A 15,515-nucleotide genomic window follows, 5' to 3' on the forward strand; every position below is an offset into this window, starting at 1 on the left:
TACATTTTATTGACCAAAGAAATTACATGTACAAGTCCAAAGACAAGAGCTTGGAAAGTATAAACTGCCTTTTGTGGAAGGAACTGTCAGGTTACAGCACAAAGAACATTGACACAGGAAATGGATGATGAGGAATTGGGGCCTGAGTCAAAGTCTGAACTATCAAAATATTTGGAGGGAATTCTGAGGTCCTCCAAGTGGCTCTGTTTTTTCATTTGTGACTAATAAATTATTAAACCTAGCCTTTGTTTATGTACTAGGATAATGTTGAATTAATCTCTGTAATTGAGATATGTAAGTGAAATAGATTTTCTGGCTGAGAAGCTAAGAGAGACGAGGATGGGGCACCAGGTAGGCCTTCCCCTCAATTTGGTGAGAGTTGTAAAGATTTCAGTATTGTCATACATTTCTTTATATTATTAAAAGGCAATTTTAAAAAAAATCTTGTCTCATAAATACAAAAGAAAAATTGAGAATATTTAGTGTTTAACTCATGAAATCAGTCTAGGTTTGCGTAAGCTATTTGTTGTTAGACTTATAACTAATTCTGTAAAGCCTATGATGATAGATAGGTTTTATTGAACGATTTGATGCTTCCTGATAAAATTGGAAACTGAATTTATATGACACTTTTGACTTTTTCTTAATAAATAAGATGAATATGACCTAACTATATTCAATTTAATATTACTGAAAACTAGAATGTTCTCTCAAGTGAATGTGAAATGGTAAGCTTCAAATTCGATTCTGAATGAAGTAAGATTTTTTTATTGATATATAATTGACGTATCATTTTGTGCCAGTTTCGGGTATGCAACACAGTGATTCAGTACTTGTGTATATTGCAAAATGATCACCACAGTAACTCTAGTTAACACCGTCATCACATATGGTTAGAAATTTTTATTTTTGTAATAAGAACTTTTAAGATCTATTCTCTTAGCAACTTTCAGATATACAGTACAGTATTAACTATAGTTGCCAAGCCGTACATTATATCCCCAAGACTGACTTATTTTGTAACGGGAAGTTCGTACCTTTTGACCTCCCCTTCACCCGTTTTGCTCCCTCCCCCACCACTCCTCACCTCTGACAACCACAAATCTGTTCTCTGTATCTTATAAATTCAGGGTTGTAGGGGTTTTTTGGTTCTTTTTTCCTTTTTTTTTTTAGATTCTACGTATAAATAAAATCATACGGTATTTATCTTTCTCTGTCTGACTTATCTCATTTAGCATAATGCCCTCAAGGTCCATCCATGTTGTTGCAAATGGCAAGACTTCATTACTCTTTATGGCTGAATAGTATTCTCTGTGTGCGTGTGTATATGTGTGTGTGTATTTTTTTATCCATTCATTCATCTATTGATGGACACTTGGGTTGCTTCCATGTCTTGGCTATTGTAAATAACGCTGCAGTGAACATGGGGATACAGGTATCTTTTCTAGTTAGTGTTAAGATTATTTCTCACAGTGTCTCAGAAGAAAAGGTAAGATAAATAACCTCGTAGAACTCAGAAATGACTAATGATGATAACTGTAAGAAACGTACCAAAATTATAACTGTTGCAATTATGACTTTTTTTCTTCTTCACAATAATTTTAATTACAACTACAACTAACGTTGAGCTCTTGTTAAAAACTGGCACACACACAAAGAAAGAAAAACCTGGCATAATCCTAAGTACTTATTTATTTTTTTAAGATTTTAAAAATTTATTTATTTTAGGGAGGGAGAGTGAGCTCGAGCAGGGGGAGGGTCAAAGGGGGAGAGAGAAGAAGAGGGAAAAAATCCCAAGCAGACTGTGTATTTTAAAAACAGAAATAGGGGCGCCTAGGGGTGCTTAGTCAGTTAAGCATCCAACTCTTGATTTTGGCTCAGGTTTTGATTTCAGGGTTGTGGGATCCCTATGGAGCTCCACACTCAGCAGGGAGTCTGCTTCTCCCTCCCCCTCTCCGTCTGCCCCTCCCCCTGCTCTCTCTCCCTCTCTCTCTCTCTCTCTTTCGCTCTTGCTCTAAAATAAATAAATAAATCTTTAAAAACAGAAATAAAATGGTAATAACCTTTCAAAACAAGAAAATTGTACCATCTTCAGGGGTAACAATTTATAAGCAATCTGACATATACCATTTAAAAACAAATGTACCAAAACAAACATACCATTTGTAAAGCTTTTTCTCCAGGACTGTGCTGTATTATTAGAGACTGAGTTCCAGCATCTGCCTTGGGCAAGTCCCTTAACATCTCAGAGCCTCTGTCTCCTCATGTAAAATGACTGTAATTAGTTGCCCTATTTCTTTTTTTTTTTTTCTTCAAGACTTACTTATTTTAGAGAGAGAGAGAAGTGCATGCGAGCAGGGCGGGGACAGGACTGGGGTGGGAGGGGTGGCAAAAGGAAAGACTCTCAAGCAGACTCCCCACTGAGCTCAGAGCCTGGAAGGGGCTCCATCTCACGACCCTGAGATCATGACTTGAGCCAAAATCAAGAGTCTGACGCTCAACTGACCGAGCCACCCAGGCACTCCATAGTTGCCCTACTTCTTAAAATTGTTGAGGGGATCATATGAAATATATGAAAACAACTTGTAAGTCCTAAAGTATGATATAACATTAGGCAGTGCTTTATTATTTTAAGTCAAAATCTTAAAAATTTGCAGCTAGAAAATTATAATTAGATGTTTCCTAGATAATACATGATACATTCATAAACAAAACATTAAGATAAAAATACACAAAGCTAGTTCTTGTTCAGAAAATCAAACTATGATATAAATATGGCATCAAGTTCTATTTTTACTCAATGATACATAATTTGGAAGTGCTGTGGCTAAAGCCAGCTCTGCATTCTAAGACAGTGTTATTTAACACAAATAATGTTTTGTAAATGATATTTAAATGACATTTCGCATTGCTATTTATTAGTGCCAGTTTCTCACAAATGTCTGTAGAATTAAAATTTTTAATATTAAATAATAGTTAAGAAAGGGAAAGACTTTAGTTTGTTCACTGTTACATCCCCATTGCCTAGAACGTTGTCTGAGACACAGTATTTGTTGAAAGACTGAATGAAAGAATACTCCGATAATTGGAGAAGAGAGTTTAAGAACAGCTGTGACACATGATACATGAAGATGTTAAACACAAATACCAGTAATATGTGTAATATTCTGAAATTTCTTTGGCTCACATACGTTTGGCAGATTTAACATTTCTTTTTATTTGCTTTACTTAGGGACGAGCTGCCTTAACACAAGAGAAGGAGGAATTTGCCCATGAACATGAAGAAATGAAGAACCTAGAAGCCATTGTTCGAGAAATAAAACCAACTGCCCTCATAGGTAAACTTCTCCCTCTTTCCAGTAAACCCTACCCTAACCCCATTTTGGCCTGATTCATTTTCATACTGATTTTTGAGGCATAATTTAACTTTTTGAAATTTTAACCTTTGGAATTCACAAACACAATTACACGTTCACTGAATCAACAGTACCCCATGGACACCTAGATTTATAAATTTAGTACTTACTGTCTTCTCAGTTTTACTGATGCCAGCTGAAGTGGAGGGTCCCCCTCTGCTAACTCGGTCAACCTCTTGATCCTTGGCATAATCAACTCTTCACCAGGCTTAATAACTCCAGATAGACAGTGGTTGTCAAATGGGAGTGACTTTGCCCCCAAAGAAACATTTGGCAATGTCTGTAGATGTTTTTGGTTGTCACAACTTTGGAGGGGTCGGGGGTAGGGTGGTCAGGGCTACTAACATCTAGTGGGTAGAGACTAAGAATGCTGCTTAACATCCTACAATGCACAGGAAAGCCCTCCCCCTGACAACAATTATCCAACCCAAAATGTTAATATCCCAGAGGTTGAGAAACACTGAACTAACTGGACCCTCCTTGAAGACAGGGACCATACTTATAATCCTCATAGCACTTAACACAGTAGCTTACACAGTGCATGTGCACATATGATCTTTAATATAGTCAATAAATTTAATGTGGTTAAAAAAACTCAGTCGAAGTTATAAAACTTTATGCCTTATTTTTGTGTGTATATGATGTTAGTCCTTACTTTGTATTATACTTCGTACCTAGAAGCTCTTGTGAAACAGATGACAGCATTGAGAACAATTATGATAATCATAATAAAAGCAAATACTCTATAACAAAAACTGCAGTAAGCCTTTATTGTTGTTTTTAACAAAATATATTATATTAGGAATATGATTTTTTTCCATTTCCATTATGCTAATTGCTTTATTCTTCTGTTAGGTTTCTTTCATTGAGTGATAACTTCAATTTTACAATTGAATTGGATGATTGTCTTAAGTATTAGCGCTGGTTTATAAAACATAATTACTTTATAGCCTGAGAGACTGGAATATACTCATAGAATTGTTTATAGAGAAATAATAAATATTAGGCACATTTTAATTTCCTGATATAAATGTTTGTAATCAAAATACCTAGTAAATGGGTCACTAACTCAATGTATTATGAGCCAAATGTTATATCTGTGATTTTTGGTATAGATACTTGTAGATTTGTAACCCTCAAGATCATTGGCATTAGTAAACTTATCTGTTTTTGTCACTTTAATGCAAATATTCTATAGTTTGTTTAGGGTCTATTAGACAGTGACCTGACATGTCTCATTGTTTTGAGGGCATGAACTTCTTAGATTAATTAACCAATAATAGTCTATTCACTGGTTTCTCATTTTTACATTAGGAGTTGCTGCAATTGGTGGTGCATTCTCAGAACAAATTCTCAAAGATATGGCTGCCTTCAATGAACGGCCTATTATTTTTGCTTTGAGTAATCCAACTAGCAAAGCAGAATGTACTGCAGAGCAGTGCTATAAACTAACCAAGGTAAAGCAAAAGTATAACTGATTTCTACCCCCCCCCATTCCCCAGCTCCACCAATGCTGGCGTAGACTGTGATATTTTAATAATCTAATTCTTATCCATTATAGGGGAGCCAAGGATATCTAAGGTTCTTACCACTTAATCTTTAAAAATTAAACAACCAAGATTGAAAGAAAAGTGAGTAAGTCAGAAGGGATAAGAGCTATTTCCTTTTCTAGAATGTTGTATAAATCCTCCTCTTCAGTAAAACAAAATAAACTCTGCTGTGTTTATTGATAATTTTTCCCAAGTGATTTGGAAGTATCTAAGATTTACGTATGAAAGCTAAAAAGGAAAAAGTTTGATTCTAGACGCTTATTAAAATAACTCTTAACTAGCTATTTCTGAACATTGAAGCATACAGTATAAAACCACAGTCTTATTTTTGCTTTGCTAAAGCCTGGATTTGGATTTTGATGCCATGGGTGGTACATTTGGGCAGCTCTTTTGACATCCAGCCAGGTTGGGATAGGAGTCCTCAGAGCTTCAGAACTTTGTTTCCAAAAAAATGGCTTATTTTATACTGCGTTTGTATTAATATATATTTGACTGATAGGTTGACAAGAGCTTTCTTCCCTTCAAAGACTTGAAAATGTCATTACAACAAAATAGAGGTTGAGTCATATATATCTAGCACATTTATTTTGGAAATAAATCCAAAATGAATTAGAAAAGGTAAACATGACACAAAGTTAAGTCACTCTGCACAAATCAGAACTTGATGGCTCAGCTTCTTTAATATTATAACCTCAAAGGCTCATTACTAGAATTATTGAAATTGTTGGCAAGGAGCTACTCTCTTATCTATTTGGAATGACATCAGTGTCCTCAATAATTTTAATTTTAATTTTCAATTTAATTAAAATTTAATTTTAATTTTCAACCCATCTCAAGATTTGGGGAATTTGCCTGGCATCCCTTCAGTAGTTCTTAAGTCTTTACAAGGGAAATCAGATTCCTCTGGGCAATAAAATTTTAGCATGGTGCATTGCACATAGTAAGCACATAATAAATGTTTATGTAATTATTTTGTCTCATATTTCAATAGATGTGAAGAGTTTATAGACTCACCAGTAATAGATATAAACAAAATTAGCCAAATTTATATAGTTGTATTTTTAAATTTGAATGTGTCTGATATAAATGGCCTAAACTCTTTCTTATCCTCTTACTTAATGTTCTGTGTTGTTTAAAAAGAATTGAAATAGGGGCGCCTGGGTGGCTCAGTCGTTAAGCATCTGCCTTCGGCTCAGGTCATGATCCCAGGGTCCTGGGATCGAGCCCCGCATCGGGCTCCCTGCTCCGCAGGAAGCCTGCTTCTCCCTCTCCCACTCCCCCTGCTTGTGTTCCCTCTCTCACCGTGTCTCTCTCTGTCAAATAAATAAAAAAAATCTTAAAAAAAAAGAATTGAAATAAAATTGAAAGTCATTTTGAGCCTAAAAATTTAAATACTGGTTCAGCCAAAGGATTACAGCAAAGCAAAGACGAGTAGAGACTCAGGCACAGGTGAAAGGTCATTAGGAAAGGTTAAAAATGCAAAATGCAGAAAGATTATTGAGGGCGCCTGGGTGGCTCAGTTCGTTAAGCGACTGCCTTCGGCTCAGGTCATGATCCTGGAGTCCCAGGATCGAGTCCCGCATCGGGCTCCCTGCTCAGCAGGGAGTCTGCTTCTCCCTCTGACCCTACCCACTCTCATGTGCTCTCTCTCTCTCATTCTCTCTCTCTCAAATAAATAAATAAAATCTTTAAAAAAAAAAAAAGAAAGATTATTGAATCATGAAACACTATAATCCAAAAATAGTATGGAGAGATTTTCTTCTCCATATTAACAATCCATATCCATGAGAATGTCTAATAGCTGTCATTTATTGAGTGCCCTTCCTCCTTAAAATGATGATTTTAAAACAGTAGGCAGGAAGTGAAGGCAGGGAGGGAGATAAACATATATATAATATTGCAGGTCTTTTTCTCAAATACAGTTTTTTGAAGATATATAATATATATATCAAGTAATAATTAAGTTATATTAGAAAGTTGCTTGTAATTATTTTATCTGCTAAACAGAGCTGAAGGTATCAGACTTGTCTGAAAACAAAACCTAATGTTCTATAAAACAGAAGTGTCCTACAGACATCTAGATGAGAATTTCAATTTTCTTTCTCATCTGTCTTCATCTTTTTATACCCTGATGAAGGTTGAACTTTACCTATATACAAAAAGTATATTATGGTCTTTGTTAAAAATGAATATTAAGTTAATATTATTAACATTATAATGGATTTAGACTCTAAATAGGGATGAAAGTTACAGCCCGGCCTGTGATAATTTAAATGATGCTTTGGGGATTTGGTGCTGTGGACCTCTCAAATGGATTTCTTAGATTGTGATGCTTTATTTGTCAAGGGTTTCCTGTACCTATTTTAGAAGCCTGACTGTTCTCAGCTATGTTTCCACCCTCATCTTCGCAGATCAAACAGACTCCCTTTTTTTTTTTCTTTTTTGAGAGAGAGAGAGAGAGAGAGAGAGAGAGAGAAAACACGAGCAGTGGGGAAGGGCAAAGGAGAGGGAGAGAGAGAATCCCAAGCAGACTCCATACCCAGCATGGGGCTTGCAACCCTGAGATCATGACCTGAGCTGAAAGCAGGAGTCTGACGTTTAACTGACAGCCACCCAGGTGCCCCTCTTCCTTTTTGACTAGCAGTATGGAATTGCAGCACCTGGTAGGCCCTAGGTCACTGCCATCTAAAGCATGCAATATATGAGGTTTCTCAAAAACAGTGTGACAAAATATGAAGATTAGGGAAAACATGATAATTTTTGACAATTATTGATAATTTAACCTTCCTCTTATTTGCCAATCCCATTTGTGCTAATGAGTTTGTTTCCTACATGATTTTCTATATAATTCTTTACAATATAGAAATACATAAAATTTGTCCCAGTGATTATGTTGAAATGCGTAGATCCCTAAACTCTAACCTAAAATGTCATTCTTTCCAGTGCTCTAATGTTAACCTATCACTTTTTTATCTTTAGAAGTCTATAATCTGAAGCCCCTATAGAAATGGTTGATAGGCTTTTGGGTTGGACCCCTGCAGAGAACAGAGTGGTGGTCTTGGGGTATCCTGTGCTTTGCACACTTTTCTGAGGCGAGTGAGGCAGAGAAGAGTAGTAATCATCCACTCCAGAACTTACTGCCAACATCATATAAACTTGCCCGGATTTATTAGACAGTTAATGAAAATTAGTCTTAAACACTCAGTACTTTAACTATGGCGTAGTTCTGTTATGATACATTTGTTTTCAAATATCGCGCTTCTTTTTAAAGTTGGTTGTGTGTCTGTGTTGTAGGGGCGTGCAATTTTCGCCAGTGGCAGTCCTTTTGATCCAGTCACTCTTCCGAATGGACAGACCCTATATCCTGGCCAAGGAAACAATTCCTATGTGTTTCCCGGAGTGGCTCTGGGTGTCGTGGCGTGTGGCTTGAGACATATCACAGATAAGATTTTTCTCACAACTGCTGAGGTATTGTAAAATACTCTGTGTTCACCAAGGCTATAAAACACCAAATGAGCTCAGTGTAGGTGGTTTAATGATTTATTTATATAGCATCTCATCTCGCTCCCTATAAGGTACAAAGTCGAAAGGGGAAGAAAATCTCTCCTAGTGGACAATAAGGGGTGGGTAGCAGGTTCATATTGAGTCACTAAATAGAAGACTGTTCTTCAGCGGCCAGTAGAAAAATTGTTCTGATCTCTTACAAGGAACCCTTTTTTGTCTTCACACTTCCAATCGAATTCTGTGACAGTAGTGACACAATTAAAAATACTGTTTCCACATCATAATGAAGTGGTAAGTATTTCTCCGTTTCTCCAAACCTTCCTAAATAACAGCATTTTGGAGGTTGAAGATGAAAGTCTTATTTATCATTGAGGGTTCAGGGCAGAAAACAGTAAATACTCTAATATTTTAAGCAGAAAGAAAATTAAAACAGGGAATTAGTGTTCATAAAGTCATTAAAAGGACAGATGTGGGTTTGAGTGTGGGCCTTCGGGAAAGATTCTCAAAATATCACAGAGCAGACCCACTAGAGGGACTCTTAAGCTACTCTTAGGAACTGAAGGATCTAAAATTTACCTTAGTTGGAAGCTAACAAGTTAGCTTGCCATAGTTTCATAGATACTGGCACAAAACCCTTAGGTCAGAGACAAATGCCTTTATTACTTACGGCATAAGAGGTACCATAAACTTCAGGTTCCCATCACTTCCCCTAACCCCACAAGCTTCAGGGGGGATGATACAATGATTGGGCATATATTTGTAAAATCATGAGCTTTTGATAATCAGAACGTTCATCTGGTTGATACCATGTTTGAACAGGATGCAATTCATGATTGAGAAATTTGAGTGAATTTCCTCTAAAATTAAACCGCTATACAATATTATAATTAAACTGAGCTAAATAAAAATAAAAATTGATTAAAATTCAAATATTTTCATCTTGCAAACATACTATTCTTTCTGTTTTGAAGGGGAACTCTAAGAATATAGATAAAGAGTCTTATGCTATTGATGTGATCCAAGGATTATAATCCCAGTGCTTAACACTTGGCCTCATTCTGTGAGAACAGGTGTCTGAAGGCCATAATGTTCTGCTCCTTTCTTTCTTCACTGCACTAAAAGCATGACAGCTGATGTCTCAGAGTTTCTTTACCTCAAAAATCTTGTTAAACATAAGTAGATGTCTAATTACTCAGAGAGCTTTTCAAAGCTGTTTATACATTAAGGAAAATGTAATCGTTGTTCTATGTAACTGACACATCAAAGGGGAAAAAAAATCTTTTACTCATTGCCGTCCATGTTTGCTTTCCTAAATAACTCCAGCACCATCTAGTGACAAGGTTCATGAAAAAAATCCTTCCATTTACTATCCAGGCAAAGTAATAATCACTACCAAAAAATTTTGAAGAAAAAAAAAAATGTAATGTCAATAGTCTTATTCTTATCATAGATAGTGATCTCTCTGGTGAAATCTTTGTGACCTTTCCCTTGGTTTTCTCTCAGGCTTCAACACAACATTCCTGTTTTTCATACCACCTCATTGTTTTCTTTGTCTTCTTTTCTGTCCCTTAAACTGAGAGCTTTTTTCTAGCATTTTTTTTTTTTTTTGTCCTTTTTTCTTCCCTTTTTGTTATGCTTTTAGGGATCTCATCCATTCTTGTTTCCATTATCTTAATTCTAAAAGTGGCCAAATCTATGTATTTCTGGTTTCATCTTTTCCCATGTCTCCAGTTACCTGATGGATATTTCCACAGAAATCCCCTGCTCTTTCCTTAAACACAAATGCATAAAACCTTCTCACCCTCCCTCACCCTCAATATTTGCATTGCTATTAGTGACACCCCTTTTTAAGCAGACACTAAAACTTAGAAGCCTGACATTCTTTCCTTCTCCCTTATCCCAAAGCTTCAGACACACTGTGCATACATACGCCTGTATAACTGCTCTATTATCCTGCCTGGACACTCTGAGAACTATTTTCCACCTATCTAAGCCTATCCCTCTGGACACTGCTTAGGTCCCACCTCACATTTGAATCCTTTTGTGACTACTGTGGCTCATCTTGATCTTTCTCCTTAGCCATGGCTGTCTTTATCAAACACTTTGACATTTAGTTTAATTTCTACTTGTATTATGCTCTTGAGAGCTTTATGTTTTAAACAGTTAAGTGTTGCCTTACAATTAAATTGTAAATTATCTTCTTTAAAGACAGTCTTTCATATACTTCTTTAAAAACACCATTAGCACCTAGTACAATGCTAAAGCACATAATAGAAACTTAGTGAATACTGAATGGAGCTAAATAGAACTAGTCATATATCTTAGCAAGAAGAATAAATACAATACCACAGATGCTCATTGCTAGAGGGCCCAAAGAGGGAAGTCCTTGTCTAGATTATATTTTGTAGTTAACAAAAGTTACATGTGGGAGATCTAGGTGAATCTTTTTGTTTGGCAACCCAAAACTTGTTAATTTAGGATTATTGCTGAAATACTAGTTGGGTCTCTTAATGGAACTGGAAATCTCATGGATCAACATCAGTCCTGAAGATTTTCTGGGCATTTTTATATCACAAAGAGATTTCTGGCTTTCCTGGTACTCTGGCAGCCTTCTGGACCTCTGCTAAGAACACTTAGTGCTCCCCTGGGTTAGCCCCCCTGGCCCTGCATTGTCTGTACAGGAGCCTGGGAACAGATTCCTCTCCTCCTGTCCACATCTGAGAAGCAAGCCTTGGCCTCCTATCCTTACACTATTCCTCCTGAGTCACCTGCTTTGTGTCCTCTCACCTGGCTCGCCCACCCCTTTCTGATGTTTGTCCAGAGGACACTAGAGATGATCACCATAGACAACAGCATCTGGAGGAAACGGATTCATTTAAGTCACTGGATAAGTGAAAATCTAGCCGCTGTAACATTGTCAAAATGAAACGAAGAGAGATCATTTGAAAGTGGACCCAGTGTAGTTAGAGAGACACCAATGGCATATCAAGAGCAGCAAAAAATTTTTGAGTGAATGAGCTAATAGGTGAGAATGACACTAAGACTGTTTTATACTCTCTCTTTTCCCCAGGTCAGTCCCTTCCGTTTTAGTGATTTCGTTCCTAACAGTAGGCTCCCCGTTGTCACCTGTTGCTGCTTGACTCTGTTCCATGGTTTCTTGGCTCCCTCTCTGTATGACAGGCATCCATGGAGAGCAAAGACTCAGACTGATTCTTCTTTACTCAGCCATCTTCTTCCATTCTACCATGCTGGCTGCCAACTGTTCTTTTAAAAGTGAAATAGCTAAGATTTATTGAACACTTACTTTCCCAGACAATGTGGTAAATTCCTTACTGGTGTTTATTTCATTTAATCCCCTGATTTAGGAATTGTTATTAGTCTTATATCACTGAAGAGAAAACTATGCTTCGGAAGGTTAATTAATTTGCCTGAATTCAAGCAAATAGTAATTATTGCAGTTAGAATTTGAATATGGACCTACCTCCCATCAGAGCCTGAGCTTTCAACCACCATGAAATTCTGTCCTTTCAAGATTGCGCTACTCATTTTTTTCTCTATCTGGGTAAATAACAATACTGGATCCCCATGCAAGTTTTTGCTTTAACATCTAAGAAATGCCAACTGATTTAAATCTGCTAAAAATCCTTTGCAGAAAAACAAGAAGTGGGGCGCCTGGGTGGCTCAGTCGTTAAGCGTCTGCCTTCGGCTCAGGTCATGATCCCAGGGTCCTGGGATCGAGTCCCGCATCGGGCTTTCTGCTCGGCAGGAAGCCTGCTTCTCTCTCTCTCCCACTCCCCCTGCTTGTGTTCCTGCTCTCGCTGTCTCTCTCTCTGTCAAATAAATAAATAAAATCTTTAAAAAAAAAAAAAAAAGAAAAACAAGAAGTAACATGATTTTCTAAGCAGCCTATATTCAATGGAGAATCAACATAAAATGGTTTTATTTTGCCCTAATCACTGTTTGGAATAATTCTCCTTCAGGTCTCTCTTTTCTTTCTCTTAATGGCATCTCAGTAACATTCAATTCTGTTTCAATTCACTCATTCTTTTAACGAGTGTTAATTAAGTACCTACTATGTGCTAGGCATTATTCTGGGTGCTGGGGCTACCTCAGTGAACAATAATTAAACATCTGTCGAGTTCAGAATATGTACCCAGTTCAGATAGCATGCCCTCTCCTTTCCGTACAAGAGGCCTGCAACAGCCGCCGGCAGAGAGCCACCTTCTCTCCCCCCCTGCCTTCCAGCACCTCGAGGGGCTTGGGGCAAAGAGTGTGGCCAGGCTCTGAAAAACCTCCTCCCTCTTCTCATCAAGCCCTATCTCCTCAAATGTGTTGGATACAGAAAAGAAGGAGATGGAAAAGGGCAAACATGGCTTTTATTAACTCTCCACTTTTTTAGGCCATGAAACCATTGGAGGCAGGGGCCAAGATCTGGCTTTCTTATGGGGCATGTATACAAGTATTTAAAGGACCCTCTAGGGCAAGACATGAGTGGTTTGGCTCTAGCTCAGCCTCCCTGCCCTTCCTCAGCTTTCCCAGCCTGTTGGATCATCCTCTGCAGTGGTCACTCAGCCTTTGAAGCGCATGCCTTCTAGGGGTATGGGCTGCTCCCCAGCAACCCCCCCTTCCCATTCTCTTCACTTCTCCTTATATACATAGGTCTCTAACTGCTCAGGCTAAGTGGAGAACAGAATGCCAGTCTCTCCTTCTTGAAGGCACCTCAAGCTTTCGAGAGGAGGCAGCATGCAGCAAGGAGGAGGAAAAGCCACTGCATTATCCACTCGGCCAAATCATGGTTCTAGCGACTCTCCCTGTTTCTCCCCATCTCAGCCTCTGGGAAAGGGTGGCTGTGTTTGTGGGGGTGGCAGGGCTGATTCTGCCACTTCTTAGGTTCTGAGGGAGATGGCAGTCCCCACTTATTTAGTGGCTTCATTATAATGTCAAACACTTAATTCTCTTTGCGCTAGAGTTGGGGGCCCTGATCACCAAATCTGGGGCAAAGGAGAAGTTTTACTCAACATCCTGTTATAAAGACAAGAAATAAATGAGTTAAACAGTGTCTTTATTATAAAATTCTTTACGATCAACTTTTGTGAATATAATTATACATTATAATATTTTGCATAATATGCGATGTTCTATTAATCAAATAACAGTTATAATAGTAACTTCATCTTGCTCTCTTTCACCCCACACACCGGCCTAAATATCCTTATTCAGAAGTCCTCAGTTACCCATAGGATTTAACCAGAACTCCTTAATTTGGCATTGACAATGCTCCAATCCTTATTCTCTATACATTCCCCCCCACAGATCAGGTCACTTGAGCTCACTGAGTCCAGCTCATATATCTCTGCCTTTGGTCTGAATCTTCTTTCTGGAGGGCCACCGCTTCCATGTTCGTATAACTTCTAGCTCTCCTTCAGTCCTGTACTCAAGCTCCCTCCAGTGTTCCTCTGGATATCGTTAACACTCACATTTCACCTTTAGCCTAGGCTGTCCTCTCTCAGCATTTTCTTTTTCTCCCTCACTAAATTATAACTCTCTCAAGGGCAGGAACTGCCTTTTTAACCTCTCTTGGTGTTATGCTTGCCTAGTGTCTTTCATATTTGCTGATGGAATAGCAGAAATAATTTCATGATTAAAAAATCTCAAAGATATTAAGAGATCCTGAAAAATAAGTGTTTGATTATTCAAAATGTTTCAAACGAGGAAGATTTTCTCCTTCCTCTCTGCATCCTCAGGTCTATCACTGGTTTAGACTTGCCCTGCTGAAATACCTAATCAAAGTCTTAGAGCTGGAGGGAACTTCAAGGTTGCTGAGTCCGCCTCTGTGCCCCAGAAGGTTTCGCAAATAACTGAGCATATAGAACTTTATTGTTGAACCATTTGAGAGCAACTTACAGTATTATGTCCCTTTACCCCTAGATATTTCAGGACTTTTTTTTTTTTTTTTTACGTGGTCTCTCTACCATTTTCAATTCAGGAACTTTAACACTGATTTAATAGTATTATCTAATGTACAGTCCAAATTAACATTTTGCCAATTATCCATAAGAAAAGGCCTTTCTAGCCTCTAGACTAATCCTTTAATCTGCAAGAATATTTCAGTCTTTTCTTTATGGCGCTGACATTTGGGAGCAATATAGGCCAGTTGTTTTTTACAGTGTTCCTCACTTTGGGTTGATGTGATTGTTTCCTCATGATTGAATTCCTGGTGTGCGGTTTTGTTAGGAGCACCAACAGCCTAATAATTGCATCCTACCTCAGGAGGCATATAATGTCAATCTGTCTAATTAAAAAAATATGTTATTAAGGTCTGATTGGCATACAAAAAGCTATACATATTTAGTTATACAACTAGATGAGTTTGGAGATAAGAATACACCTGTGAAATGATCACCAACACGTGCACCATAAATACCTCCATCACTGCCGAAAGCCATTTCCTCTTCTCTTTATTGTTATTATTTTGTGGTGTGTGTGTGTGTGAGACAGACAGGCAGACAGAGAGTGCTTGAGAGAGGGAGATAAGAAGACTTACCCTAGGATCTACCCTCTTAGCAGATGTTTAAGTATATGCCGTTTGATTTAGAAATAGGGAAGGGTCTGGGGACAGTGAATGCCGCGGCCAGTTAGGTGATTTAGATAATCCAGAATCTGGGTAAATTGAAATCCTCTTTGCAGTGTGGCTCCAACATGGCTGTCTCAGCCTCCTGCTCTACCGCTTGTGCCAGAATATGGGAAGAGAGGAAAAAATAAAACACGATGACATTGGAGAGGGAGACAAACCATAAGAGACTCTTAACTGTAGGAAACAAACTGAGGGGTACTGGAGGGGAGGGAGATGGGAGGATGGGGTAACTGCGTAGTGGACATTAAGGAGGGCATGTGATGTAATGAGCACTGAGTGTTATATAAGACTGATGGATCACTGAACTCTACCTCTGAAACTAATAATACATTATATGTTCATTAATTGAATTTAAAAACTAACTAATTAATTAATTAATTTAAAAAAAAGAATATGTGAGCCGGGAGAAGC

General features: G+C 37.8%; 1 protein-coding gene across 3 annotated transcripts in view; it reads left to right on the forward strand.

The window, feature by feature from the left end:
• Window positions 1–15,515, forward strand: part of ME1 (malic enzyme 1) — a 198,499-nt gene that overhangs the window by 177,025 nt on the left and 5,959 nt on the right. For all 3 annotated transcript variants that reach the window (XM_032409359.1, XM_032409360.1, XM_032409361.1), the window contains exons 10-12: window positions 3,233–3,338; window positions 4,731–4,873; window positions 8,261–8,434. In XM_032409359.1, the coding sequence (XP_032265250.1) occupies window positions 3,233–3,338; window positions 4,731–4,873; window positions 8,261–8,434 (423 nt within the window). The remainder of the gene's footprint in view (window positions 1–3,232; window positions 3,339–4,730; window positions 4,874–8,260; window positions 8,435–15,515) is intronic.

Source organism: Phoca vitulina, unplaced genomic scaffold (genome assembly GCF_004348235.1).
Source record: "Phoca vitulina isolate PV1807 unplaced genomic scaffold, GSC_HSeal_1.0 scaffold11, whole genome shotgun sequence".
In the NCBI taxonomy this organism is placed as follows: domain Eukaryota; kingdom Metazoa; phylum Chordata; class Mammalia; order Carnivora; family Phocidae; genus Phoca; species Phoca vitulina.